This window comes from Apium graveolens, chromosome 5 (assembly GCF_009905375.1).
Source record: "Apium graveolens cultivar Ventura chromosome 5, ASM990537v1, whole genome shotgun sequence".
In the NCBI taxonomy this organism is placed as follows: domain Eukaryota; kingdom Viridiplantae; phylum Streptophyta; class Magnoliopsida; order Apiales; family Apiaceae; genus Apium; species Apium graveolens.
The window spans coordinates 15,906,559-15,934,181 of NC_133651.1; the positions used below are offsets into that span (position 1 = coordinate 15,906,559).

The 27,623-nt window shown below is 40.6% G+C and overlaps 1 protein-coding gene across 4 annotated transcripts; it reads left to right on the top strand.

Moving 5' to 3' along the window:
• The first annotated feature begins 635 nt into the window (after nt 1-635).
• LOC141723514 (uncharacterized) lies at nt 636-26,587 on the top strand. 4 transcript variants are annotated; one of them, XR_012576295.1, is made up of 7 exons: nt 637-1,493; nt 1,686-1,775; nt 2,053-2,120; nt 2,228-2,356; nt 24,789-24,885; nt 25,931-26,059; nt 26,334-26,587. XR_012576295.1 is itself a non-coding variant. In XM_074525338.1 (6 exons), the coding sequence occupies exons 1-5, from the start codon at nt 825-827 to the stop codon at nt 24,874-24,876; spliced, it is 1,044 nt and encodes a 347-aa protein (XP_074381439.1). In that variant the 5' UTR covers nt 637-824; the 3' UTR covers nt 24,877-24,885; nt 26,334-26,585. The 4 variants fall into 4 exon arrangements, 3 of the variants coding, with proteins under 3 accessions (XP_074381440.1, XP_074381441.1, XP_074381439.1); XM_074525338.1 differs by lacking the exon at nt 25,931-26,059 and having other exon boundaries at nt 26,334-26,585; XM_074525339.1 differs by lacking the exons at nt 24,789-24,885; nt 25,931-26,059; nt 26,334-26,587 and adding an exon at nt 2,645-2,909 and having other exon boundaries at nt 636-1,493.
• The last annotated feature ends 1,036 nt before the right edge of the window (nt 26,588-27,623 follow it).

The following is a 27,623-nucleotide window of genomic DNA, read 5'->3' on the forward strand; positions in this document are numbered from 1 at the left end:
CCATGCAATCTACCTCTCATGTACATTTAGATGTACATTTAAATTTCAAAGACCGTTTAAATTATATCAATACAATTTTTTTAAAAAAATATTTAGAAAAAAATAGTTATATTTCTATCATATATAATTAATATTATTTATGCCGTATTCTCGCACTCGTGTTCAAAATTTGGGTGATGTCCCCGTATTCTAAATTTTTTAAAACAATACTCCTTCCGTTCCAGCCAATTGTTTACATTTGATTTGGACGCGGAGATTAAAAAATATGTATAAAGTAGTGAAAAAGAGAAAGAAAAGTGAGTGAAGTAGTGGGATATATTGATTTTTAATATATAAAAAGGAGATAATAGAGTAAAAGTAGTGTGAAAAGGGAAAAAATGGGAAAATGATAGGATCCATTTATTACTTTTGGTAAATTTTGAAATTTAAAAAATTAGATGAAACATCCAAAAAAAAATGTAAAGAAATGGTTGGAGTAGAGGGAGTATGTTGTATCCGACATTCCGTAGGCGAATCTGGGTAACTTACTCTGCAAATTAACTATGCGTGACCCACGTAATTTTTAGGTAAAATGTCATTCAAGAACCACGAAAGTCCAGAGAGGTGATCTAACGTTCGAACGAGTATTCAAAAAATGCGTGAGATTGAAAAGAAAAGGCCAAACACATGTTCTCACATAAACCCCAACATTTGGGTAAACCTCACCCACCTTACACTGCCACCCTTAATTATCAGTGTAAATTTCCTCGCCTAACGCCTTGAACTTCTTTCTCTATAAATTAGAATTCATTATCGACAAGTTTTATAATTATCTTTTGGCGAAAATGGTAAACTTAATAGCTGCACTAAATCCATTAATAAACTTTTATGTGAAAATGGTTGGCATGAAAGCTTACCTAGTAGAGATTATGCCCGGCACTGTCATGAACTTTTGGGCTCCTTCTGAAACCCTCAACAATACCAAAAATGACAAAACCATCTCAACTTCTGAAACTAACATCAACTTTACCAAGCCAAACAAACCAGTAGTAGTTCTCATCCAAGGCTTCCAAGCTAATGGTATAATTACTTGGCTGGCTCAAGTTGGCTCTCTCACTAAGCACTACTCCGTTTACGTGCCAGACCTATTATTTTTCGGTGACTCATTCTCCGAAAGCTCAGATAGGTCACCTGATTTTCAAGCCCAGTGTTTGATGAAAGGACTGAAGAGACTGGGAGTGGAGAGATGCACCCTAGTGGGGTTTAGTTATGGAGGCATCGTTGCGTTTAAGATGGCCGAGCTGTATCCTAGTTTTATTCAAGCCTTGGTTGTTTCGGGCTCACCTGTAGCTATGACAGATTCTATCAGTGAGGCCATTATTCAGAGTTCAGGGATTGGTTCATTTTCAGAAGAATTGTTACCAACTTCTGTAGACGGAGTCAAGAAGCTTTTTTCGGTTGGAGCTTATACAAAGCTATGGTTCCCTGATAAAATTTATATGGATTATCTCCAGGTTATTTTTTACAATCTTTAATTTGTTTCCTTAGTCATAATTTGTGAGTACAGATAAATGCATATTTTGTGTTATAGCACAGCACTGCAAATAGGAATACTACAGCATCAAAAGCTTTTCTGTTCTATTTTGACAAGTTACTAGCTGTAGCCTGTAATGTAAATTAATATTTGGAGTTCAAATATTTTGCAGGCGATGTTTAACAATAGAAAGGAAAGGGATGAACTACTTGATGCTATGATAGTTAGCGACAAAGATACAACTATCCCGAGTTTTAAACAGGTACATATATACCACACAGATGTTTGTATTATCATCTTAGGGAGCTTTTCCTCAGGCAACGTTGGATGGGATACAACTGCCGCAATGAAACATTGTGGTAGCCGCAATGTAACATTGCAGCAGTTGTACCCGGCCCATCCACCGATGGCTTGGCTGGGGATAATTCGCCAGAGTTAAGCATGTTAAGCACTTGTCTTAAAAATTAAGATGTATGCTAATTTCTGTGGACATATTACTGGATCACTATGCAACCCTTAAAGATTGTCTTCTTTTGTAGAAAATACTATTTCTATGTGGCAAAGAGGATCAAATTATCAAATTCGAGCTTGTCAAGAACATGAAAAAGTGAGTTCATGTTTAACTTACGACTAAAGCAATAGATAATGTTCCAAGTCATAATATGCATATCAATATGAACTGATAAAATACTAGAAAATGCGATTTCTTAACAGGCAACTAGGAGACCTGGCAACATATCAGGGCATAGAGAAAGCAGGCCACCTGGCTCACATAGAAAAACCCTTTATCTACAACAAGTGTCTCAAGCAGTTTCTTGATTCCCTGCAAGAAACTGAGGCAGAGTAAGAAGTCAAAATCCTTAATAATTATCGTACCTCTACTTACTGGGATAAATGTATGGTTTGTTTGTTTTTTAATTATTATTCTCCATGTAATTTGTTATAGTAGCTTTATTGTTTTCTATCAGTTACCCGTTTGATCACCCTTCTCAATATCATGGGTTTAAGGCTTCATAATCTCTTTCTCTCTTAGATCTATAGCAACTTTCGTAAGAAAACAATTTCGTCTAATAAATAGAAATAAAAAATCTCAATAAGGAGACTATATTTACGATGTCCAATCAACAACAGGAATCAACGAAGTAGCAAATTCTTGACAACTGGCTACACAAATTGCCACTACGAGATGACAGCACATTTTGATGGTAATTGAAGTTCCCGTTAAAACTTGAAAGACACTGGCATTGTAATTTCCTCCCCCGACGGACATAACCCATGGTATCATCACGATGCCATGATCCAGTATCATTTTATTCGGATATAAACCAATCCCGGGTATTAGAAGTCCGGATCTAAACCAAATATGAGCCATTATCGTATTTTTCTTGGTGAACACTGATAGGATATAAGAGACTCGGATAGGCATCAACCTGGACTAAAGGAATACATGCTCAACTGACCTGCTAAGACCCCCTCTATCAGGCCAATCAAGCATAAGAGCCTAGACCTGGATCTATCCTATTGCCCGGATCCGGATCCACCTGCATACCCGGATCCGGATCGGGGCCAAGACCGCCGTGAGGGAGGTCCCAGCAAACACATGCACATCCCACAACCCGCCAAGGAAGGGTACGTGGGCACGTGACCATGACAGCTATCAACAACCAACACACCAGACAAGCACGGCGCGTGTCAGAAGGCCGTTAGGACACTCTGGAGGTGGTCCTCCCCTGGACACGTGTAAGCAATCCGCCCAAGCCAGGCGTCCTCCGCTTCCAAGATCCAACGGCCCAGATTTAGAGTTAACTACCCCTAAACCCTACCTTGGGGCTATATATACCCCCAAGACTGAAGGGTTTAGGGGTTGGAAGATATTCACTCTTGCACACTCACACTCTCTCATATACTCATAAATACACAGCAGCCATCATATATACATATCCACACACACATAACAGCCTCTACAATACATATACATACCTTCATCTTCTCCAAAGCATGTTCTTATTCTTACACCGGAGGCGCCGTGGGAGCCAAACCCCCCTTCCGGTGTTGTTTTGCAGGCGCCCAACCAACAGTTACACCTCACCCACGCACAGAAGGTCCAGGAACGCCATCGGACGGAGCCGCCCGCTCACCGGAGTTATCATTTGGCGCTAGAAGGAGGGGCGCTCCATCCTTGGGTCTCGGTGCCCCTAGATTCATCTTCATCAACAAACTCTTGAGAGAGTCCACTTTTAAACCTGTAAGAACACAAGCAACCAAACCCTTTCTTGAATATGAATGTTCATCTTAGCGACGTTTGTGTGAGCTCGTTACTTTAGGCCACGTTTGTGTGAGCCCACTCTTGTTTGTTAAGTTTTGGTTGTTTAGGGTTTAATAATCTTGATAGTTTTGAAGCCTGGGGTTTGATAGTCTTGGTAATTTTAAAACCCAGAACTGTTTTAGCTTGCATATTTTCTTTTGTGTTCAAGAGCCTGCTGTTCTTGTTTAGTATTATTGTTAGCAAAACCCAGAAAGTTTGCTTGTTGTTATTCTGGAAATTTTTTGTAATCTTCAAAAAAGCAACCTCAGATCCACATTTGTAGCCTCAAATCTTGGTCAGTTGTTTGTACAATTGTGGTAATTGCAAGAACAGGAAAAAGTACAGCTGGTAGGCCCTCCGCCAGTACCCACATTCAGGATCAAGACCCCTCTCAAGTCCAAGAACCTGGAGGAGACAGGGAGACCTTCCAGGAGCAACCACTGACGCAGCATACCCCGGTAAGGGATGCTAGAAATATCATAGAGCTCAATCAGTACAAGTACACCAATGTTCCAGTTGCAGAGGAGCATATGGCTAACTTAACAAGCCACGAACTTGCTGAAGCAATCAGGCTCTACAGAGATGAACAAGCCCGGGCTCAGATGGAATTTGAACAAGATGATGAGCAAGAAGAGTCCGGGGACTCTCAGCAATCCAGGAGATCTGTCTTCGACCGAATTGGGGCCAAGATAAAAAAGAATCAAAAAGAGCCTAGTAAGAAGGATACAGAAGCAACCAGAAAGAAAAAGTTTGAAGAAATCAGAGAAAAGATAAGAAAGGAAGAAGAGGAAAAGCTGGAGCAAAAAATTCAGAAAAGAATGCATCTGGAGGAGGAGAGGCTCCTAACTAAAACAAGAGGCAAAAGAACTCGGAGGGACCCTACCCCCGAACTCATTTCTGATGACGAAGAGGAGGGCCAGAAGGATCTTAAAGACATGATTTATGAGCTCCAGAAAAAGATGGAGAGAGATTCCAGGTTGGAAGTTGGGGAGACCCTCACGCCCTTCAGCCACTCCCTAGAAGCCATCCCTCGATAGAAAAATCTCAAACACTACAACTTCGACTCTTTCGATGGACGGGGGGATCCGGAAGAGCACCTCAACTACTTCGAACAAATAGCTCAGATATACTATTACAATGACTTGATGAAATCCAGATTCTTCGCCTCGACCCTCAAAGGGGTGGCTCAAAGATGGTTCAGCAGAATCCCATCAAGAAGCATCCACTCCTAGAAAGAATTCAGAGGAGCCTTCCTTAGAAGATTCAGAGCCAATAAAACACATGAAATGCACATGTGCCACCTGGAGACAATCCGTCAGTATGATAACGAAGCACTCTCAGCCTATATGCGGAGGTTCCAGGAAGCCATCAACAAAGTTTCGAATCTCGATGAAAGGGAGGCTCTACGCATATTTCGAAGAAACCTGGATTCAGAACACAATGAGAGGTATATTGTTGAGTTGATAAACAAAGAGCCCCAAAGCCTGGTCGCGGCTTATTCTATGGCAGCCCGGTTCATAAAAGAAACAGATGTTCTCCAGGCGATGAGAATGACTCAGAATGGAGGAAATAGGAATAAATCTTCTGATGACCGACCGAAAGGGGGTTACAATCAGGAGAAAAAGTTCAAATAAAGCAACCAAACCCAGCAAACAAATGTGGTACAAAAAACCCCAATATTCCAAAGATTAGGTCCTAAAACAGAATCCAAAGGTGATCCCGGTCCACCTAGGCAGGCAAGGGAGCCTAGGCAAGAGCCAGAGTGGACACCACTAACCAGGACCCGGGAAGAGATCTGAAGGAGATCAAGGGAAAGCCATTCTACTACCCTCCGAAGCCAATGCAGACTCCCCCGGAGAGCAGGCCTTACAACAGGCAGTGCGACTATCATGAAACCCATGGGCACAAGACTGAAAATTGTCTCTCTTTAAAATACTTCATTGAAGACCAAGTCAAGAAAGGCAACCTCAATCAATACATCTCAAGGGAGAAAAACCAGAGAGAAGAAAGGCAAAGAAAATGTAAGAATATGGTAAATGTGGTCCTAGGAGGTTCACACTCCCTCCCTAGGAGCCCAGGCTCAGGAGATGAAGTGTTCTCCACTCAATCCTACCCGGAGATGATGATCTCATTCAGCAGCAAGGATTATGAAAGGGTCAACCCGAATCACAACGAAGCCTTGGTGGTAACACTTGATATCTTCGACAACGAAGTGAGAAGGATGCTGATTGATAACGGATCTTCAGTGAACATACTCTTCAAGCATACTGTAGACAGGATGAGGCTTGGGAGCGTACGCTCCAATGAATGCCAAGAGGACCCTCTGTATGGGTTCGGGAACAACTTGGTCCCGATCCAGGGTACCTTATACTTACCAGTCATATTTGGATCGGGCCCAAACCAAGTTACCCATGTGATAAAGTTCTACGTGATCAATACTCCTTCATCCTACAACGGCATAATCGGGCGCTCAGCCCTGACCAGGATCCAAGCAATCACATCCATATCACACTTGAAAATCAAATTCCCAACTCCAACCGGGATAGGAGAAATCAAGGGAGACTATGAGGTAGCTGAAAGATGTTATAGCCAGGCTCTGGTAATGGCTAAAACTCATCAAGATAACAATAGAAAGGCTGTGGTGCTCCGGAAACAGCAAAGTATTAAGAAATATCGCCCACATATAAGGAATGATACGAGAAAAGAAGTTCAGATCATAGAGTCCCTCTCAGACCCAAAAGCAACCAAACAAAGCTCAGAAGAGCAAAAAAGCAACCAAGTCACAGAAGAGATTGAATTGGGCCTAGGCCTTGGCCAAACCAACCCTACGGTGCAAGCAACCAACCCAGAAAATATTGAAGAAAGAAATAATAAAGAGATGACAGCCCATGCTCAGATTTATATGAAGAAGAATACAGAGGCTCGGATCCAGCAGATGGTATCAAACATGGATCAATCAAAGATAGAGGCAGCTGTTGAAACAGAAATAATTCTGATCAATACAAGTGATCCTTCCAAAAAGATAAAGATAGGATCCGGGCTCGAGGCTAATTTCAGAAATGACCTGGTATCACTACTCCAAGGGTACTCTGACATATTCGCTTGGACCCCAAAAGACATGCCCGGGTTGGATGAATCCATAGCGATGCATAGCTTGGACGTCAACCCAGAGAGGAAGCTAGTCAAGCAAAAGAGAAGAAATTTTGCCCCAGAAAGGCAAAAAGCAATCGATGAAGAAATTGAGAAACTACTGAAAGCCGGAATAATATGCGAAGTCAAGTACCCGGAATGGCTGGAAAATGTAGTGATGGTGAAAAAAGCAAACGGAAAATGGAGAATGTGTATCGATTACACAGACCTGAACAGTGCATGTCCCAAAGACCCCTACCCCTTGCTAAATATTGATCAATTGATCGACGCAACTTCTGGGCACGTGATGCTAAGTTTCATGGACGCCTACTCGGGGTACAACCAGATCAAGATGAATCCCAAGGATATCCTAAAGACAACATTTATCACCCACAGGGCGGTCTATGCCTATGTGATGCTGCCTTTCGGATTGACTAATGCGGGAGCAACATATCAAAGAGCAATGAATAAAATCTTCAAAGACCAGATTAGAAGGAACCTGGAATTATATGTCGATGACATGATTGCAAAGTCTACAAGCATCCCCGGGCACATAGGAGACCTGAGAGAATGCTTCGACAACTTGAGAAAATACTCACTCAGGCTCAATCCAGAAAAATGCACATTCGGAGTAGGGGAAGGAAAATTTCTTGGATTCATGATAAGCAATCGAGGGATTGAGGCCAAACCATAAAAGATAAAGGCAATCCAAGAGATGAAGGCCCCCTATTAACACAAAAAGATGTGCAGAAGCTAGCAGGGTCACTGGCTACACTAAGAAGATTCATCTCCAAGCTAGCTGAAAGATGCCTACCCTTCTTTGACCTGTTAAAAGGAGCAACCAACAAGAGAGAAGTTAATTGGAGCCCAGAGTGCTAGAGCGCATTTGAAGAAATCAAAAGGTACCTTTCTCAACCCCCTGTGTTAACAAAAGCTCAACCCGGGGAGCCCCTATCCCTTTACCTGTCAGCAGGGGCCCTGGCAGTTGGGGCAGCCTTGATCAGGGAAGAGAATGGAAAACAGCAACCAGTCTATTATGTGAGCCAAGTGCTAAAAGATGCAGAGACCCGGTACCCAAGGCTAGAAAAGTTTGCTTTTGCCTTGGTCACAGCATCCACGAAGCTCAGACACTACTTCCAGGGAAGGGAGATACGAGTTGTAACCAATCAACCCTTAAGAAAGATAATACACAAGCTAGATGTCTCAGGGAGGTTGGTAAATTGGGCAGTTGAGCTAAGTCAGTTCAATCTGAGTTTCATTCCTAGAACAACAATCAAAGCCCAGGCTCTAGCTGATTTCATCATAGAATGCAATTTCCCAGAAGAAGAGCCCGAGCTCATGAGCATTGACCCTGAGATGAACACATATCAAGGAACAGAAGCCTGGGCTCTCAAAGTTGACGGTTCTTCAACCAATGAAAGATCAGGAGCCGGCCTCATACTAAAGAGCCTAGAAGGATTCACAATCCAAACAGCAATATCCTTCGGCTTCTCAGCAACAAACAACCAGGCATAGTACGAGGCCTTGATTGCAGGTTTGAAGCTAACATGAACACTCAGGATACAGGATCTTAAAATCTACAGCGACTCCCAGATCGTGGTAAAGCAAACAAACGGCGAGTACATAGACAAGGATCCAGTTCTAGCCAAGTACCAGGCTTTGGTCCAAAGCTACCTCGCCTTGATACCAAAAATACAAGTCATCCAAATCTGCAGAGAGGAAAATTCAGAAGCTGATACACTATCTAAGCTTGTTCAAAATTCATCAGATTTGGATTGCTCCGTCTACTTCGAAGAATTGCAGAAACCGAGCACAGAATCTGAAGAAGTCACGGAAATAGACAACAGTCCGAATTGGATGACTCCATTCATTGACTACCTGGAGAAGGGAGAGCTCCCAGAGGATAAAGGGAAGGCTCAAAGGTTAAAGGCAAAAGCTTCAAAATTCTTCATCGAAGAAGGTATACTCTATCGCCAGACCTTTTCCTCCCCAATCCTGAAGTGCATAGGCCCAGGAGAGGCACAGTACTGCCTTATGGAAGTTCATGAAGGAATCTGCGGAGACAACATGTCCGTGAAGGCTCTAGCTCATAAAATCATAAGAAAGGGGTACTACTGGCCTACTATCCACCAGGATTCAGTAGACTTTGTGAAAAAGTGTAAGGAATGCCAGTTATTCAGCAATGTGACCCGGATGAGCCCCGTCCTACCCTCCTCTGTCTTATCACCAATCCCATTTCCCGTATGGGGCATCGATATCATGGGACCCTTTCCCAGGGCCAGAGGTGACCTCAGATACTTACTGGTCTCAATTGATTATATGACAAAATGGGTAGAGGCAAAGGCAATAAGAACAATAAACCAACAAGACTGCATCAAGTTCATGGACAACATATTGATGAGGTTTGGGATCCCGAGAGTACTGGTCTCAGATAATGGTCTGTAGTTCGTTGGTTCAGAATTCGAATCCTACCTTAAAGAAAGGGGTATCCGGCACAAGAAGTCATCTATAGCCTATCCTAAAGGAAATGGCCAAGTTGAAGTAACAAATCGAATACTTCTCAGGGGGATAGAGAAGAGACTCAGGGAAAGCAAAACCAAATGGCCAGAAGAATTGCCTAATGTACTCTGGGCATATAGGACAAGCCCCCGAACAAGCATAGGAGAAACCCCCTTCAAATTGGCTTATGGAACTGAAGCCATGCTACCAATTGAAATAGGATATCCCTCCCATCGAGCAATCAACTTTGATGAGATAGCAAATGAGGAGGGGCTCAGAACGAATATTGAGCTAATTGATGAAGTCCGAGACCAGGCAGTGGCAAGAATGGAAAAGTATAAATAGAAAACAAGAGAGCACTTCAGCAAGAAGTCCCGGGTCAAAAACTTTCAAGTTGGAGACCTGGTCCTTCGAGACACAGAAGCTTCAGACCCCACCAACACTGGAAAGCTAATGCCAAAGTGGGAAGGCCCATACAAAATCAAGGAAGTTCTAAGGCCAGGAACATACAAGCTAATGAACATGGATGAGTCTGAAGTACCAAATACATGGCATGGACTCAGGCTCAGAAAGTTTTACCAGTATAAAAAGCAACCAAAAGCAACCAGAACTTGTAGCCTATGGCAAGCAACCAATCTATGATCCTATATTTTGTATGAAAAAATTTGCAAATCAATGAAATGAATTTTCCATTCTTAGAAAGTTATTACTTTTAAATTACCAATTATGGAAGCAAAAAGCAGCCCGGGTACATTCTCATACCCGGGTTGGAAGCAAAAAATAAAGGCAACCACTATTTGCTTAGAAAATTTCTAAGCAAATGGAGCAATCACCAATCCGGATTAGACATACCCGGATTGAAAGCAAATTTAAAAGCAAAAATCAACCCGGGTAAGCATTCAAATCCGGGTTGCAAGCAACCATTATGTACTTACATTTTCTAAGTACATAAAGCAAAAAAACAAACATCAACCCGGGTGGTTTTTATACCCGGATTGAAAGTAAATTAGAAACAACAATTATGTACCTACATTTTCTAAGTACATTAAGGACAAAATTAAGTATCAACCCGGATAAGCTGTCAGATCCGGATTGCAAGCAACCATTATGTACTTATATTTTCTAAGTACATTAAGCATAAAAGTAAACATCAACCCGGATATGGTTCCATACCCAGACCAACCCTGATATAAACCCAATCCGGGTTAGGGGTCATAGCCACAACCCGGATCAGGATCATTCGCGCAATAAAGCCAGGATCCGGATTGCTCATAAAAAAAACAACAGATGAAAGACAAGCAAATACTTTCTACAACGGAAGAAAAGTTCAAAGCAGGATCCGGATTGCCTTCAATCCGGAATAAATCCAAATATTACAAATAGTTCAAATCAAAGTACGAGAATGGGAAATCCTAGAAAATGAAATTACAAGGGCTGGGCCCGAGAAGCTTTGCAAAGCTGGTCCGGATCTAGAGGAAGCTGGGACTCGGACCATCATAGGGTTCCGGTTCCCCCTGACCCTGCTCAACTGCGGCCTTTACAGCAAGGAACTCCTGGATGAAGCTCTCCCAGGATGCCAAGGGATCGGTCTTGATGTGACGCTCAGCAACAACCCAGGATCTGCGGACTTCAGGGACCCCAGCCTGAGCAACCTTAAAATCATAAACGTCACTAGCCTTGAATTCGGCAATTATAGCCTCCTTATTCAAATTTTCCTTGGCAGCAAGTTCAGCATTGAGTTTCTCCACTTCTTTGGCAAGCCCCTCAGCCCGGTCCTCAGATTCCTTCAACTTCTGGCTTAACCCGGACTCAACCACGCGGAATCCCTCCCGGGCTTCCTCCAACTCACCCTGCAAGGTATCAGCCCTTATCTTCTCGGTATTGGTCCGGTTGTTGGCCTCCCGGACCTCCGTGTAGGCAACGTCTGAGCATATAGATATGGCACTCCCGAGCTGAAAAAAGAAAGAAATCGACTAAGTACAAAAAAAAGAATGGGGGACGTAATCCGGAACCAAAGGCATGGAAATGTTAGATACCTGTCCCCATTGCCCGGTGACCCTTTTCAGAGCTGCAGCCATGCTGTATCCTTCCACCTCCTCATAGTCATCTTGGGAAGGAATACTAGACATAAACCCGGCCAGGTCAACCAAGCTCTTTATCCCTATCCTGATGAGACCCCCGTCCGGACCCTTCCCTTCCGAATCACAAACGACCCGGTCAACAACGACAGCTTTTCCGCGGGGAGGCTTTCCTGGGGCGGACTTCCTTTTCTTCGAAGGAGGGTCCTCAGAGATCTCCTGGACATCCGGGTCCTCGTTCAAAGCAACATCACCTGGGCTAGGAACGTTCCGGGGGGCAGAAGATTCGGCCCCGCCCTCTGCATCCGCAGATCCGGATCCAGTACCAGGGGCCCCTTTGGTTGTCTTGTATGCCAATCCCAATGAGTTGAAAGCTGCTGCATAAGCCGAAGAAGATATTATCGCTCTGGATGCAGGGTTATAATGTGGCAAACCTGAAAAATTGGAAAAGAAAACTATAAGCACAGGATTGATATATATACAAAGACTACCAAATCCGGAAATAAAATACTTCCGTAAGCCCGGATCATGGGAAGATGATTTATGCAAATTAGCTACAAGTAAAAAAGCAAAATATACGTTGATCCGGATCATCAGGAAAAGCAGAGAGACCCGGATCAAAGACCAAACAGAGTCTCCCAGCAATTACAAGTTAAAAGGAAAATGAACTTAATCCGGATCTCCAAGCAGGGATGGGGACCCGGATCACTAACATAACAGGTTAAAGAAGAACTTACAGCCAAGTTGGAACAGGAGTTTATGGTTCATAAAGGTATCCGGGGTCGGCTGGAACCCGAGACTACCACAAAATTTCCTAATCTGATCTACAGCCTCCCCCTCTAAGATCTCCGGGTTGAACTTTATCTTAACTTCTCCGGCTGTAAAGTAAGGAAGAAACTCCAGATCGTACCCCTTCAGCATCAATATCTCCTCGTTCCAATATTTCAACGAGGTCTGGTGCATAACCGGTTTCGACCTACCCGGACCAAAGCCACACTCTGCTGCCCGGAACCTCAGCTCATAAAAAGGCTTCTGGCTTGATCTAGAAAGATAAAAAATCTGGTGGAACAACTTGAAGGTAGGCATGAGCCCAGCCTTGTTACAGCAAGCTATGAACCAGGTCATAGACTTAATTCCGTTTGGAGTTATCTGCATGGGGGATATCCTGTAGACATACTTACACAGGTGCTTAAGAAAAATATGGCAGCGAGGGCTCCACCCGGACCTTAGATGCTCCAGCCAGACCGGAACAAAACCATCCGCGGGACGATGGAAAATCCTCTCATGGGGCTCGGGCCACCTCCAAGCGATATCAGGGGTTAATTGAAAAGCAGCCCGGATTGCCTTGTCCATATCACCCGGGTCGGCTTCGGCATAGAAATCCTTCAGCTGGTAATGATCCCGGCTGATCCCAAACGAAGCAAAAGCTGCTTCCAGAGCACCTTGGTCATAAGCACCCGGTTGGCCATCCTCGTGCCTCTCATATCTGACCCGGGTATAGTAAATGCTATCTTCAAACCCGGGTGGCTTCCTAACGAAGTGATACTTAATATCGGACCAACGGCCGTTCGGAGTAAAGATAACCGATTTCTCCGGAAGCCACTTGAACTGGAAGCTCGTAATCGTTCCCACAGACCCGGACCCCTTTATCACCATCTCGCCCCGGATCTGTTCTCTACCAGATGAATCCGGATCACTCTCCTCGTCAGAAAAGTTGGGGTAGCAGTTATAGACTTTCCTAGCTCGCTCCTTTGTCCGGACCATATACCTATTAAAATGAAGGTCAGTTAGACAGGGCCCTACAGATTTTACTTGTTTTGCTAAGGGGTCCGGATCAGGTACGTTATGTTAGTTTTACCATAACCTAATGATCTGGACCACCAATGCAAGTCCAACTCGGAAAAACATCAACGATCCGGATCATGTTAACTACAAATAAATAGCAAAACAACTATGGACCCGGACCTTAGTGAAAAATACTCAGATCCGGATCCATAGCAACCAAAAACTTAAAATTACCCATACCCGGATCAAAAGCAACCAAAAACAGCTTAAAAAACCTAAGTCATACAATTCTACCAATAAACCTCCCCCATATTCGGATCCTATACCCTCGACCCGGATCAAAATCAAAACCCTTACCCCCAAACAGCCAACCCAAGAATCAAACAGCAAGATCTACCCTTTTTACACATGTATATACATATTCAACCGAAGAACATCAAGAACATGTAGAGAACAACCCAGAAAAATCTACCCCAAAACCGAACTTTTCGAGAAAAAACGCCGCGAAATACCCAAACACTCACAGATCTAAGCAAAGTATACCACAAAACAAAACAAAACAAACTCCAAAGGCCGATTCGAACTTTCAATTCGTGAATGGGAGATGAAACTAGAGCATGCAACAACCTAAAGAAAAATCACGAGAAACAAAAAGAGTAAAAACAAGAAGAAAAAGGCTTACAGATTTGTCGAACACGAGTGCAAGAAAGACGGCGGTGGAAAAGCCCAAGTGAATCCAAGACTTCGAAGAACTCCGGCGGAATTGAAAGAAGGCGAAAGGACTTTTCGTTTTTTGGGTGAGAATAAAAAAGGAAATGGAAGAGGGGGGCAGCCTTTTATAGGCCCATGAAAGAGAAACCGCTCCTGCCACGTGGCAGTACCCTACTGGTTCCAGGAGCAGTTACAAAAAAAATGGAAAAACAAAGATATATATATATATATATATGTAATTACACACATATAAATGCAAATTAAACCCCATCATCTTTAAGGGCCTATTTTCAAGGAACGTAACTGCCAAATTTTCAAATTATTGGGGGGAATTGAGCTGAAAGACATTACAAATTAAAAACTCTTCAAATTCCACAGCCTATGATCCGGACCAAAAGCCATGATCCTGACCATTGACAACCGGATACAGGTTTGAATCAGCAACTACTCTACCTTAATCCGGATTGGTATCCATTACACCAGATCCGGATTGAAGGGCAACTAGGAGCATAAATTTTTCTGAAGCAACTATTCTACCTTAATCCAGATTGGTACCCATTATACCAGATCCAGATTGGGGGGCAACCATGAGCATAAATTTTTCTGAAGCAACTATTCTACCTTAATGCGGATTGGTATCCATTACACCAGATCCGGATTGGGGGGCAACCAGGAGCAGAAATTTTTCTGAAGCAACTATTCCACCTTAATCCGGATTGGTATCCATTACACCAAATCTGGATTGGGGGGCAACCAGGAGCAGAAATTTTTCTGAAGCAACTATTCTACCTTAATCCGGATTGGTACCCATTACACCAGATCCGGATTGGGGGGCAACCAGGAGCAGAAATTTTTCTGAAGCAACTATTCTACCTTAATTTGGATTGGTATCCATTACACCAGATCCAGATTGGGGGGCAAACAGGAGCAAACAGTTTTTTCCTAAGCCAAATATGCAACCCTACTCTACTCCCTCATCCAGAAAATCTGCATAAGGAAGTGGGGGGAAAATGATAGGGTATAAGAGACTCGGATATGCGTCAACCTGGACTAAAGGAATACAGGCTCAACTGACCTGCTAAGACCCCCCTCTCCCAGGCCAATCAAGCATAAGAGCCCAGGCCCGGATCTATCCTATTGCCCGGATCCGGATCCACCTGCATACCCGGATCCGGATTGGGGCCAAGACCGCCATGAGGGAGGTCCCAACAAACACATGCATATCCCACAACCCGCCAAGGAAGGGTTCGTGGGCACGTGACCATGACAGCTATTAACAACCAACACACCAGACAAGCACGGCGCGTGTCAGAAGGCCGTTAGGACACTCTGGAGGTGGTCCTCCCCTAGACACGTGTAAGGAATCCGTCCAAGCCAGGCGTCCTCCGCTCCCAAGATCCAACGGCCCAGATTTAGAGGTAACTACCCCTAAACCCTACCTTGGGGCTATATATACCCCCAAGACTGAAGGGTTTAGGGGTTGGAAGATATTCACTCTTGCACACTCACACTCTCTCATATACTCATAAACACACAGCAGCCATCATATATACATATCCACACACACATCAGCAGCATCTACATTACATATACATACCTTCATCTTCTCCAAAGCCTGTTCTTATTCTTACACCAGAGGCGCCGTGGGAGCCAAACCCCCCTTCCGGTGTTGTTTTGCAGGCGCCCAACCAACAGCTACACCTCACCCACGCACAGAAGGTCCAGGAACGCCATCGGACGGAACCGCCCGCTCACCGGAGTTATCAAACCCTAAACCAATCTGGCCCGTATCGACTATCTCCCCCCTGAACGCCACATTCTTTCAAGCATGCCTGCAAGGCCACCTTCATTTTCTAAGGCTTTGTTTGAGAATGCTGCTGAAAACTGTTGTGCTGTGAGAAAAAGTGTTGTCAGGAAAATTAAATTACTGTTTGATTTTTTTTTAATTTATGCATATTTTGAGATATAATATATAAAAATAATATTTTTGAGAACGTTTGATAGTGAAACTGATAGCTAATTCCTGTAAAAGCTGAAAACAATTTTTTCCAGAAGCATGGAGGACATAATTTTGCTAACAGCAGCTTTTAGACCAAAAGCGTTTTTCCAGACAGTAGCTTTTAGAATTTATCAAACACCTTTCTGACAGTTTTTCAGCAAAAAGTACGGTAATACCAAGCGGAACCTAAGTTTATACCATACCAAATGAAAATCCAAGTTCTCTCCGTAGTTATGCATCATGCATGCAGCTTATAATGAAGTTTATTGACATGCCACAATCTAGATTGAAGCCAGAATATATATATGGAGAACTCTTATTAGCCGATATTCAAAATTTTTATTACATAACAATGCGGCATCCAGCCGAATCTAAATTTTATGCAATACAGTTCATGAAGCTTCTCTTGTTGAAAATCACCCTAGATTCCCAGGTAAAGAACAGGTCCCTGAATGAATGTTGCCAGAAATTATCATCAATGTTATCAAAGCCTTTCAACAATCCAGCTTAAAATTATATCACTTTTTTTTACATATTGGGGGACTTATCAAGTCTACCGAACATACCACGATATGAAATGTCGCTAATAACTATATATTTGATAGTCATCAAATATAAATTTTGGACAACTAAATGAATTGGTTTGATAATTACGTACGCATATATCTCATAAAGTTTAATATTCCCTGGTTATTTCTATACACTTTCATTTTTAGGATGTCCAGTTCAATTTTATACATTTCAAAACATACCAAAAATAATAATAAAAAAATTAATATAAAATTAACTACATCCATTTACCTCCACTACCTTCTTCCACTGTACTAACTTTATATATTAAATATTGATTAACCCCACCATTTTACCCAATTTTCTTACTTTTTCTCTTGACATTCCATTTTTTCTTAATTTCCGTGCCCAAATCAAACATATAATTCTCATTGGAACGGAGGGAGTATCATTTATTAATGAAACGTTTTTCCTATGCTCTGCCCTCTCATTTTATGTCGAACGTATAGTAACAGAAGCGTGGGAGAGGCTGATGTGACAATTCCTTGGATTTGATGGGCCTCATGTTAGATTTTATGCATGACCCAAATCCACTAAACAGAACGAACCGAGTACTCACTTATATTAGCAATCATAGCTTTTATTGAACAATTATTCTTAAACTTATCATTTCCGTTACTAATATCCGGTGCACGTTTATATTATAAATTGTAGTTTATATTATTTTTGTAATATATATTATTTTGACCATTACATGGTACAGTATACTAGGTATAAATTTACTATTAGTTAAACTTATAATTTCTTTTCATTTTTTAAAGTCTTCAACCATTATTTATCTTTGTAGATTTAATGATTAAGACTCACAAACAATCACAGACAATACATGATAGACATAATCATGAATAAAGAGAACACCAGATGCAGAGAAAAGGAAGTAAAAAATAATAAGATGAAAATGTCTGCATGAACAATCTTAGTATCTTGAGGACAAAACATATATGGAGAAAACTACTAGTGGGTCCTTATCACAATTACAGCCTATCACAGCTATTTGGAATATTAGAGTGAGTGAGTGAGCCACCAAATCCATGTGAGAGTTTGTACCCATCATTGGAAAGAAATGCTGTAGGCTCCATGTGTGTGGTCCCTTCAATACTCCCCCTCAAGATGGGAGTGGATGGCAGCAGGAACTCCCAACTTGTTGACATGTGCTTCATGTAGTTGCAAAGGTAAAATCTTGGTGAAGATATCAGCAACCTGCTCTGTTGAAGACACCTTTTAAGTGATTATATTCCCAGCTTTGATTTTATCTCGAACATAGTGACAGTCTACTGCCACATGTTTTGTGCGTTTATGTTGTACAGGGTTGGCTGCAATAGCCAAGGCAGCCTGGTTATCACAGTAAAACATTGCAGGTGGCATGGCTGATATTCCCAGATCTTTAGGCAGTTGTTTGAGCCAAGTTATTTCACACGTTGTAATGGCCATTGCCCTATACTCGGCCTCTGCAGAGCTACGAGCAACAACTGACTGTTTTTTTGCTTTCCAAGAGATTGGAGAGGCTCCCAAGAAGATACAGTAACCTGTGGTGGAGCGTCGTGTGATTGGGCAGCTTGCCCAATCACTATCGCATTATGCTTGAAGTTGGGCTGCACTTTTAGAGGCCAGAAGAATTCCTTGAGTAGCAGTACCCACTAGATATCTTAGAAGTTTCTTTGCAGCTTGATAATGAGTTGTAGTTGGGGCCTGCATAAATTGACTTAGGAGTTATACAGAGTAGGAAATGTCTGGTCGTGTAATGGTGAGATAGATAAGTTTGCCCAAGAGACGTTGATATACGTGTGGATCGGGAAGAATATCTCCTTTATCATGAGCTAATTTCTGATGGGAATCCATTGGAAGTTTAAGTGGCTTTGCAGATTGCAACCCATACTCATTGAGAAGATCCTTGGTGTATTTCTTTTGTGATAAGAAAAATCCAGCCTGAGTTCGATCAACCTCCAATCCCAGAAAATATCTAATAGGACCAAGATCCTTCATATGAAATGACTGTGTAAGCATGTTCTTCAAATGTGTTATTTGAGCTTCATCATTGCCACAAATTAAGAGATCATCGACATAAATAAGGATTACTGTCGTGTGAGAGTTTGTTGCCTGAATGAACATGCAGTAATCAGACTTCGATTGAGAAAATCCAAGCTCAAGAAGGGTGGATGACAATTTAGAAAACCATTGACGGGGGGCCTGTTATAACCCGTATAATGACTTGAGCAGCAGCAAAATTAGATCAGCAGTAGAGCGAACTTGTGTGTTATTAAGCTCAATTCTGCTACCAAATTGAGAATATCCTTGTGGCAATTTCATAAACACAGTTTCATGGAGGTCACCATGCAAAAATGCATTGGTGACGTCCATTTGTGTAGTAGTCGAATCAAGGATGGCAACAACAGCAAGCAGCGTCCTGATGGTTGTCGTCTTCGCGACAGGAGCGAAGTTTTCCGCATAGTCTTCCCCATAGGTCTGATTACACCCCAGTATCACTAAACGGGCCTTTTTTCTATCAATTGATCCGTTAGAGTTGTATTTGGTCTTGAAGATCCATTTACAGCCGATGGGTTTTTTGTTAGGAGGTAAGGTTGTTAACTTCCACGTATTATTACTCGTAAGAGCTTGTAACTCTGTATTCATAGCATTTACCCAGCCCGGATCCTTCACAACATCTTTGTAATACAGTGGGTCATTATGGATAGTCATATTGGCCATAAGACAAGTAAACTCTGGTTCAACAGTCATATAGGCCAAATTGGAGATGTGTTGTACTGGAGATGTGGTTGCTTGTTAGGTCTGATATTGTTGTAGATAAGCAGGTGGGCTTATGAACACGCGTTGAGTGTCTTACGGGGGTGGTGTTGGAGAATTTTCAGCAGTTGAACCATGAGAACCAGAAGAACTCGAAATCCCAGGTGACAAAGGTTCACAAGCAATGGGTGATAGGTCTGTATCAGACTGTGCTGCATCTGTGGTGGAGAAATAGATGTCATCAAAAAATTGAGGTTGCAGAATATTTTGACGAACAGGGAGAGGTGTCATATATTTCTTGATGGAATCTGGATGGAAAGGAAAGATTTCTTCATGAAATTTTACATCTCGAGATGTGAATGTCTTATTTGAACCCAAGTCCAAGAGAATATATCCCTTTTTTGATGCAGGGTATCCAACAAACACGCAAGGTACTGCTCTAGCAGTGAATTTATCAGAGGTAAATTCTGGATTGGTAGCAAAGGCAAGGCATCCTACTACTTTAAGATGTGTGTAGTTTGGTGCTTCTCGAAAGAGTGTTTCATAGGGAGTGATATTTTTTAGAACAAAGTTTGGTAGTCTGTTCATGAGATAAACAACAGCTTCAATGCAGTAACCCCAGAAAGACAGTGGTAAGTGAGCCTGAAATCTGATGGAGCGAGCAATCTCAAGTATATATATATATGTGTGTTTACGTTCGACCCTCACATTTTGCTGGGGTCTATGAGAGCAGGATTATTGATGAGTAATACCATTCTAAGCAAAGAACGAGGCACACTTACTGTCCAAGAATTCGAGTGCATTATCTGAACGTATGACTTTTACAGTGGTAGAGAAATGGTTTTTGACATAATGATGAAAGGTTTGGAATATAGACAGAAAATCTGACTTATAAGTGAGGAGAGTAACCCAAGTGTATCGACTATAGTCATCGACTATGGTAAGAAAATAGCGATGCTTGCCTTTTGTGGGTACCTTATAGGGGCCCCAAATGTCGATATGAAGAAGATCAAACTTATGCAAGGCATGTGATTCACTTATATCAAAGGGAAGTTTACAAAACTTTTCCATCGGGAAGGTTAGACAGATTTGGTCATTGGCTGATTGTTTGGGGATATCAGGGATACAATGTAGTTTGGAAAATGGTAAGTGTGCAAGTCTATGGTGCCAGGTGCTCAGAGATGGTGCAACAGTGGTAGTAAGACACATGGGAGAGATAAATTTTAACGACGACAACCATTTAACTAGATCAGCTATATTCACAAGATAGTAAAGCCCATGTTTGGCTTCTCCAATAGCCAGAATAGATTGTGAAGTACTATCCAAGATAATACAATGCGTAGGTAGAAACTTAACCTCAAAATTGTTATTTTTAAGCAGCTTTTGGATAGATAATAAATTATGTTTAAAATGTGGAACATAAAGAACATCAGTCAAAGATAAACTGCTAGAGATATGAACAATACCCGTATGTGAGATCCTTACAGTGGCCCCTGTTGGGAGATTGATCTGAGTTGTGGTGTAGACAGGAATAGGGGACTGAAGATTACTTAAATACGGAGTCATATGATCAGATGCTCCCGAATCAATAATCCATTCATTTGAAGAAGACTGGGCATTGTGACACATTATCATACAATAGAATGGAGTTTCCAATATCTCTCCTCCGGAGTTCAAATTCTGTATGGTATGCATTTGCATAAGTTGGGCAAGCTGTTCCAATTGTTGAGCTGAGAATACACGAGTGTCAGCACTTGCTTCTGAGGTTTGAGCAACATGTGCATATTTATTTCCCTGAGGCCTGTAGATTGGCTTCCCTCTTGGCCTGTTTATTGAAGTACTTGCATTTGGGCAAAACTGATTAGGCAAAGATGGCAGTGTGGACTGATTAGGCGAAACAAGCCCTTTATAGTTGACATGCCATTTAGGATAGCCCACCACTGACCAACAACGATCATTTGTGTGACCCTTTCCTCCACAGAGTGTGCATTGGTAAGGCCTTGCAGGTGTGCTCTTGCTGTACATAGCAGTTAACTCAGTTTCCTCATTTTTGTGGCCATATATCATATCGCGTTGAGCTTCCTCCTGTTGCAACATAGCCGAGGCACTTTCTACACTAGGCAAAGGGGTTATAAGCAACAAATGACTCCGTTGTAGTGAATAAACATCATTCAAACCATTCAGAAATTGAAATAACTTAGACTCCTCTCTTTGAGTGTTTATTTCAGCTAGTAGTTTAAGTACCTCAGGAGTGGGAGCAGTTACAACATGAAGAGAATTGAGGGAATCAAGTTCCTCCCATATGGTTTTTAAAGCTGTATAATAATCATTAACCGTCATATTGCTCTGCTTGAGCTCATAAACATCTCGATTTAATTTGTACTTTCTGGAACCATTAGTTAGTGAAAAATGTTGTTCTAAATTGTTTCAAATATCACGAGAAGTACTCATATAAATAACATATTTTCTAATAACAGGAGATAGGTTTGAAGTAATCCAGGTTATTACCATATTATCACAGGTTTCCCACATCTCAGCTTTAATAGGATCATCAATTGGGGGTAAGACAGTACCTTTGACAAAACCCAGCTTGCGTTCGGAAGAGAGACTGATTTCCATAGACCTCTTTCAGGCCCTGTAATCGGAGCTGCCTTGTAATTTTTCCACTTGAATAGACGTGGCACCATCAGATGGGTGTAAAAATAGTGGGTTGATCATATCTTGATACGTCAAATGAGCATCTGCGTTCACAGCAGCCATAAGAAAAAGATTTTGTAAAACAGATCTAAAAACAAGATGATGAAATAAAGTAGATCTGAGAAAAAGACTCAAGAAATTGTAGAAATAACACAAAAAAGATTAACTAGCAAAGTTTTGTTATTTTTTGCTAGCTCTGATACCATGTAGATTTAATGATTAAGACTCACAAACAATCACAGACAATACATGATAGACATAATCATGAATAAAGAGAACACCAGATGCAGAGAAAAGGAAGTGAAAAATAATAAGATGAAAATGTCTGCATGAACAATCTCAGTATGTTGAGGACAAAACATATATGGAGAAAACTACTAGTGGGTCCTTATCACAATTACAGCCTATCACAGCTATTTGGAATATTAGAGTGAGTGAGTGAGCCACCAAATCCATGTGAGAGTTTGTACCCATCATTGGAAAGAAATGTTGTAGGCTCCATGTGTGTGGTTCCTTCAATAATCTTCTTTTTTTTGCTCAAGTCATTGCTAAATAGATGGCTTAGTAGCTGGGCAAGTCTTTATATACACTCTAAGTAGCTTTCATAATTTTAAACCGGTTCACATTCCACTTCCATAACATATAAATGGTATTGGGCGAAATATAAATATATAGGCCCTCAATTTTTTCTTTAATGAAATAATTTAATAGTTGGGTTTCAATCTAATAGATTGTATGGGATTGGTTATACAAAAAATAATTGAATGAGTCAATAATTGTTTTAGTCGATAATTATTATCATAATTGAGTTGAATAATAATTTTATGTAGACAATTATTATATATGATATGTATAATGTATTAGTTACAAAATTGGAAGATTGGGTATCAAGCAAGCAAGGGTTGTATAATAAGTATGGGAAGATTTATAGAATAAGTATGGTAAATTCCGATAGCTAAATTTTGTGATGGCTATATATATATACATAGGAGAATGCTTAAATTATGTGTGTGTGTTTCCACCCAACAAGTGCTATTTAAGCCATGATTCGGGTTGGCGGCGAATTGGGTTGGAGAAAAGTTCGAGGTTCAATTTATGTGTTGGAGTACGATGATGTATTTTCTGACAAAGTTACAAGCGGTATGACGGTCGACTTGCACCGTGGATTGATTTGTTCGTACTCGAGATATAAGAAGATATAAGAGTTCATTGCAATTGCTTAAATGGATTGATAAACTAGATGAAGATTTTTGGATGATGTTGATGTTTTTCTTCGAGAGCCCGAAAGATTGTGAAAGCAAGAATCAGGTGATTCAATGATGATAGGAGCATTCGTAATTGATACACGTGATTTTGTGAATGGATGTGTTGTTACATAGTTTGTGCTTAATTCTTTTTGTACATACTCGTAAATTGGGTATATGTTGATAGCCCCCACAAGCATGTGACTCTTAGCTACGATTAGCTCATAGGACAACTTATATAGAAAGGGAATATTCTAATAACATACTCCCTCCGTCCCCCTCATTTCTTTACATTTTCTTTTTGGGCCGTCCCACCAATTCTTTACATTACCTTTAATAGAAGTTTTTATATACTAAAATAAGGAAAAGTAATATTATTATAATAGATAAGTTGAGTGGGTTGACAGGGATTAGCAGTGGGTTAATAATAATATTGATAATTACTTTAACTCCAATTTTAACTAATTTTAAGTTAGCCTCATCCAGTCATCCCTCATCCGTACCCACCCACACCCACCGACTTCTCTCTCTCTCAATTAATCAGAAGTCGTCCAAACCCTAGAATCATTTTTCCCCAAATTTGATCTTCTTCTTCAAATGGAATCCCAGTATCTTAGCGATTCATACCCAAAATTAGAATATTCAGAAATTCTCCTTTCTCCAGCATCTTCGCCACTTCCTCTTAAAACTCTCACTGTTGAAGATGATCTCGAAATCGTTGAAAAGAAGGCAGAGCTTTTCATGAATGGAATCGTTGAAGACACACCCGATAAAATTGTTGAGCAATATATAAAAGCTAAGAAGAATACTTTAAAACCAGTTCGAGGACCTAACTGGAATGATGCGAATTTTTCTCCCTCAAATCGTGTAAAATTTCTTACTTTTTTTATGATTTATGTGTGTTATCTGTGTTATTTGTGATTTTAGTTTGAGGTTTTGCTTTTGTTTTGAATTTTATGATGTTCGAGTTCTATGTTCTTACTTTTGTTTCTTCAGATGACTAGTTTCTATAGTTGGATTTTTTTATCATAACTGCTTATTATCCTTTTAGAGATAATATTGCCATTTATCTGGATCTGATAAAACAAAAAGTTGAAGTTTAAAAAATTGACACCTGTTGTCACACTTTATCGTGTTCTCTTCTATGGTTTTGTGGTTCCTGAAAGTTGCAGCACTTATACTTTTATCATACTTGAAAGGAAGCTGGCATTCTTAATTTTAGAATAAATTAGGAGAAGTTGTAACTATTCTGTGTAATATTTTCAATATTATTTCTGATATTTGGTAAAGATTCATGTGGAGATGCCTCTCAGTATTTTTTTGCTCGTGATTACCATTCCACTATGTTCATAATCTGGAAACACATGCACTTGGAGACTTAGACATGTTAAATATGAATCTATTTTAAAAGGTTGAATATGAATCTATTTTTGGTTGATTTATGTGTATATTTTATGAAGATTATATTATGTCTCTCTTTTTTTGTCAATAACTTATTCGATTCCTCAAATTGCAGCATTGCTGGAGGGACACTTCCACCAGGGACATATGCAACTACATCAACACTCTCGCTGTCAGTGATGCTGCCAGTGAAGCGTCTTTGACGTAACAAGGTAACAACAGGGAGTAGTAGAGCATATGCATAAATTATGTCCAATACATAAACTAAAAACCATAAAAACAATGCAAAAGATTACAGAGTAGGTTACATATATAGTCATGTCTCGTACAAAAATCTTGTCCCATGCAAAAGTCCTATCCACCGCAAAAGTCCTAGGATGTCCCATTTAATGCCTTTTCCACAACATCTAGTGGAGCCGTCATTTGAGTGGGTAATTGTCCAAGTCGCTCGAGTCGTTTCTTCCCAATATGAGGGAGCTTGTAATTGTTATTGCCACCATTTTTTAGTACATTGGTCATACAATTCTGTAGAGATAACCAAACATAATTTAATGTAGAAGGTTCCACTTCTTCATATGGTTCAATCACTGCATCGACTAACTCACAGACTGTTTCAGGGGCTTTCTCTTGTTGCAACCCTTGTATAATTCTAAAAAAGCCAAATCATTGATATTCAAATTCGGACTATTAGCCGGTTGATTAGCCAATGATATGTTAAACCCATCAGATTGTGCGGCTTCCATGAACTCCAAGTCGTCACCATTGATATGAGGCCTAGCATTATCTTGTTATATTATGATATGCTCAATGTTGTCTTCTGGCCATTTGGCTTTAATAGCCGGAAGAATTTTTTCGATTATATATTGTTTAACCACAACTTTATTTATATTTTCTATAGGCTTAAGTTCCATAAAACCCTTTGCACGGTTCTTACTTGTTCTAACAGCGGGTTCTTCTTTAGTAAATGGAAATATGCCTATTTTTCCATCAAAAATACAATTTCCATCTTGGTCAAACCTAGGCCTAGCCACTGCACTCATAAACATAACTTTGGTAATAAATCTCTTGGACTTACAAGTTCTATGTGGTTCTGGTTCACTAGGCAGTAAGTAGTACTTTTGTGAAGTTCTAGTCATATAAAACCACTTTTCCTCTATATGAACTATAGAAAACATTCCTATATATGTTGGGTTTGTACGAATTGTAGATATTTCAATATATTGTAGACAAAACTCACCCTAGCTTCCATATTTGTAGGTGTTAAATATGGCTTCAAAGCATTTGAATGAGATTTAATACTACCTTTTTGAATCATTCCATGCACAGTAGACTTACCCGCCTTTAACTGACAAGCAAGTGTTCTAATATTAGTCCTTAGATGCAAAGGTATGGTTCTTACCTTTTCCAAGTCAAAATCATATTTCTTGTTGCCCCCTTTATACTTTCTGTCAACAGTAGGTAGCTCCTTTCCATCTTTGATTGACAGCTGAACATCTTTCCATATAGTGAAAATAGTGATTATGCTAACTCCAAAGTCACTGGCAATCTTGTTAATTGATCCCCTGTGTAGCTTATTTTTGCTAAAATTTAATGACAACATGTGCACTATTTCTCTTTTTTGTGAGTTTGACAATCTTTTGATTTTTGCAAATGATGGCAGTGTAAGTGTGTTGATATGCTCCCCATTTTGGCCTCTTCCCAAATCTGGAAATATGGACCCTCTTTCCATTGTTTAGTCTCTTGTGTTTTGTAAAGTAGCTAGGCATATTTCTGTATAAAACTGGTGTTTTATAGTAGCAACATGTGGGTGCACATGGAGGCAAAATTGAAAACATTTGTAATATGAATTAAGTTAGGCGGGTGTTCTTAAACCCCCTTTCCCTCCATACTTTAATCATCTAATGTAAATTTGTTACAAACTAATATAGAATATATTATATAGAGAGCATTACAAGAACAAAATTACTAAGAGAATAGAGAAGATTTTCATTTCATATATCAATCACATATCTTACAATGGTTTATATAGGGCTAGAGTTTGTAGGTTACAAGTAGCATGAAAAGCCAAAGGGTGTAAAATGAAAAGCCAAAGGGTGTGAGAATTAATGGGGTAAGTTGTAAGGTTAAAAGTCATTCAAATATATAACACTCCCCCTTGAATGACTCGTATAAACAACATGCCTCATTAAAACCTTACTAGGAAAAACCCTGTGGGAAAAACCCTAGTGAAGGAAAAAGAGTACATGTGTTACACGTGTAATAAAGAGTGCATTATATCTCCCCCTCATTTTAACACGACTATGAAAATCAGCATAGATCTCGAAATTTACGCATCCCAATCTTGTGTACTAGCTTCTCGAAGGAAGATGTAGGAAGTGCTTTTGTGAACAAGTCTGCTGGATTTTCACATGATCGAATCTGACAAACATCAATTTCCCCCCTTTGTTGAAGTTCATGGGTAAAGAAGAACTTTGGATCGATGTGCTTTGTCCTATCACCTTTAATGTAACCTTCTCGAGTCTGAGTTATGCATGCTTCATTATCTTCAAATAAAATAGTAGGGCTTCCTTTATTGACTAACAGACCGCATGATTCTCGAATATGATGGACCAAAGACCTTAGCCAAACACATTCTCGACTAGATTCATGTAGCGCCAATAACTCAGCATGATTCGAAGAAGTTGCTGCAAGAGTCTGCTTTGTAGACCGCCAAGATATTGCGGTATCACCATATGTGAATACATAACCTGTTTGTGATCTTCCTTTGTGTGGATCAGACCGATATCCTGCATCTGCATAGCCAACTAATTCCACTTTTGAGTCTTTAGAATAAAATAAACCCATATCCATTGTTCCTCGAAGATATCTAAATATTTGTTTCACACCAGTCCAATGTCTTCGAGTTGGAGCAGAACTATGTCTTGCAAAAAGGTTGACAGAAAATGCAATA

Bases quoted from the DNA above. Each gene is read 5' to 3' on its own strand.
- LOC141723514 (XM_074525338.1), top strand. From the start codon at position 825: ATGGTAAACTTAATAGCTGCACTAAATCCATTAATAAACTTTTATGTG. The intron at 1,494-1,685 runs GTTATTTTTTAC...AATATTTTGCAG, and splicing joins TTTATATGGATTATCTCCAG to GCGATGTTTAACAATAGAAA. The intron at 2,121-2,227 runs GTGAGTTCATGT...ATTTCTTAACAG, and splicing joins CTTGTCAAGAACATGAAAAA to GCAACTAGGAGACCTGGCAA.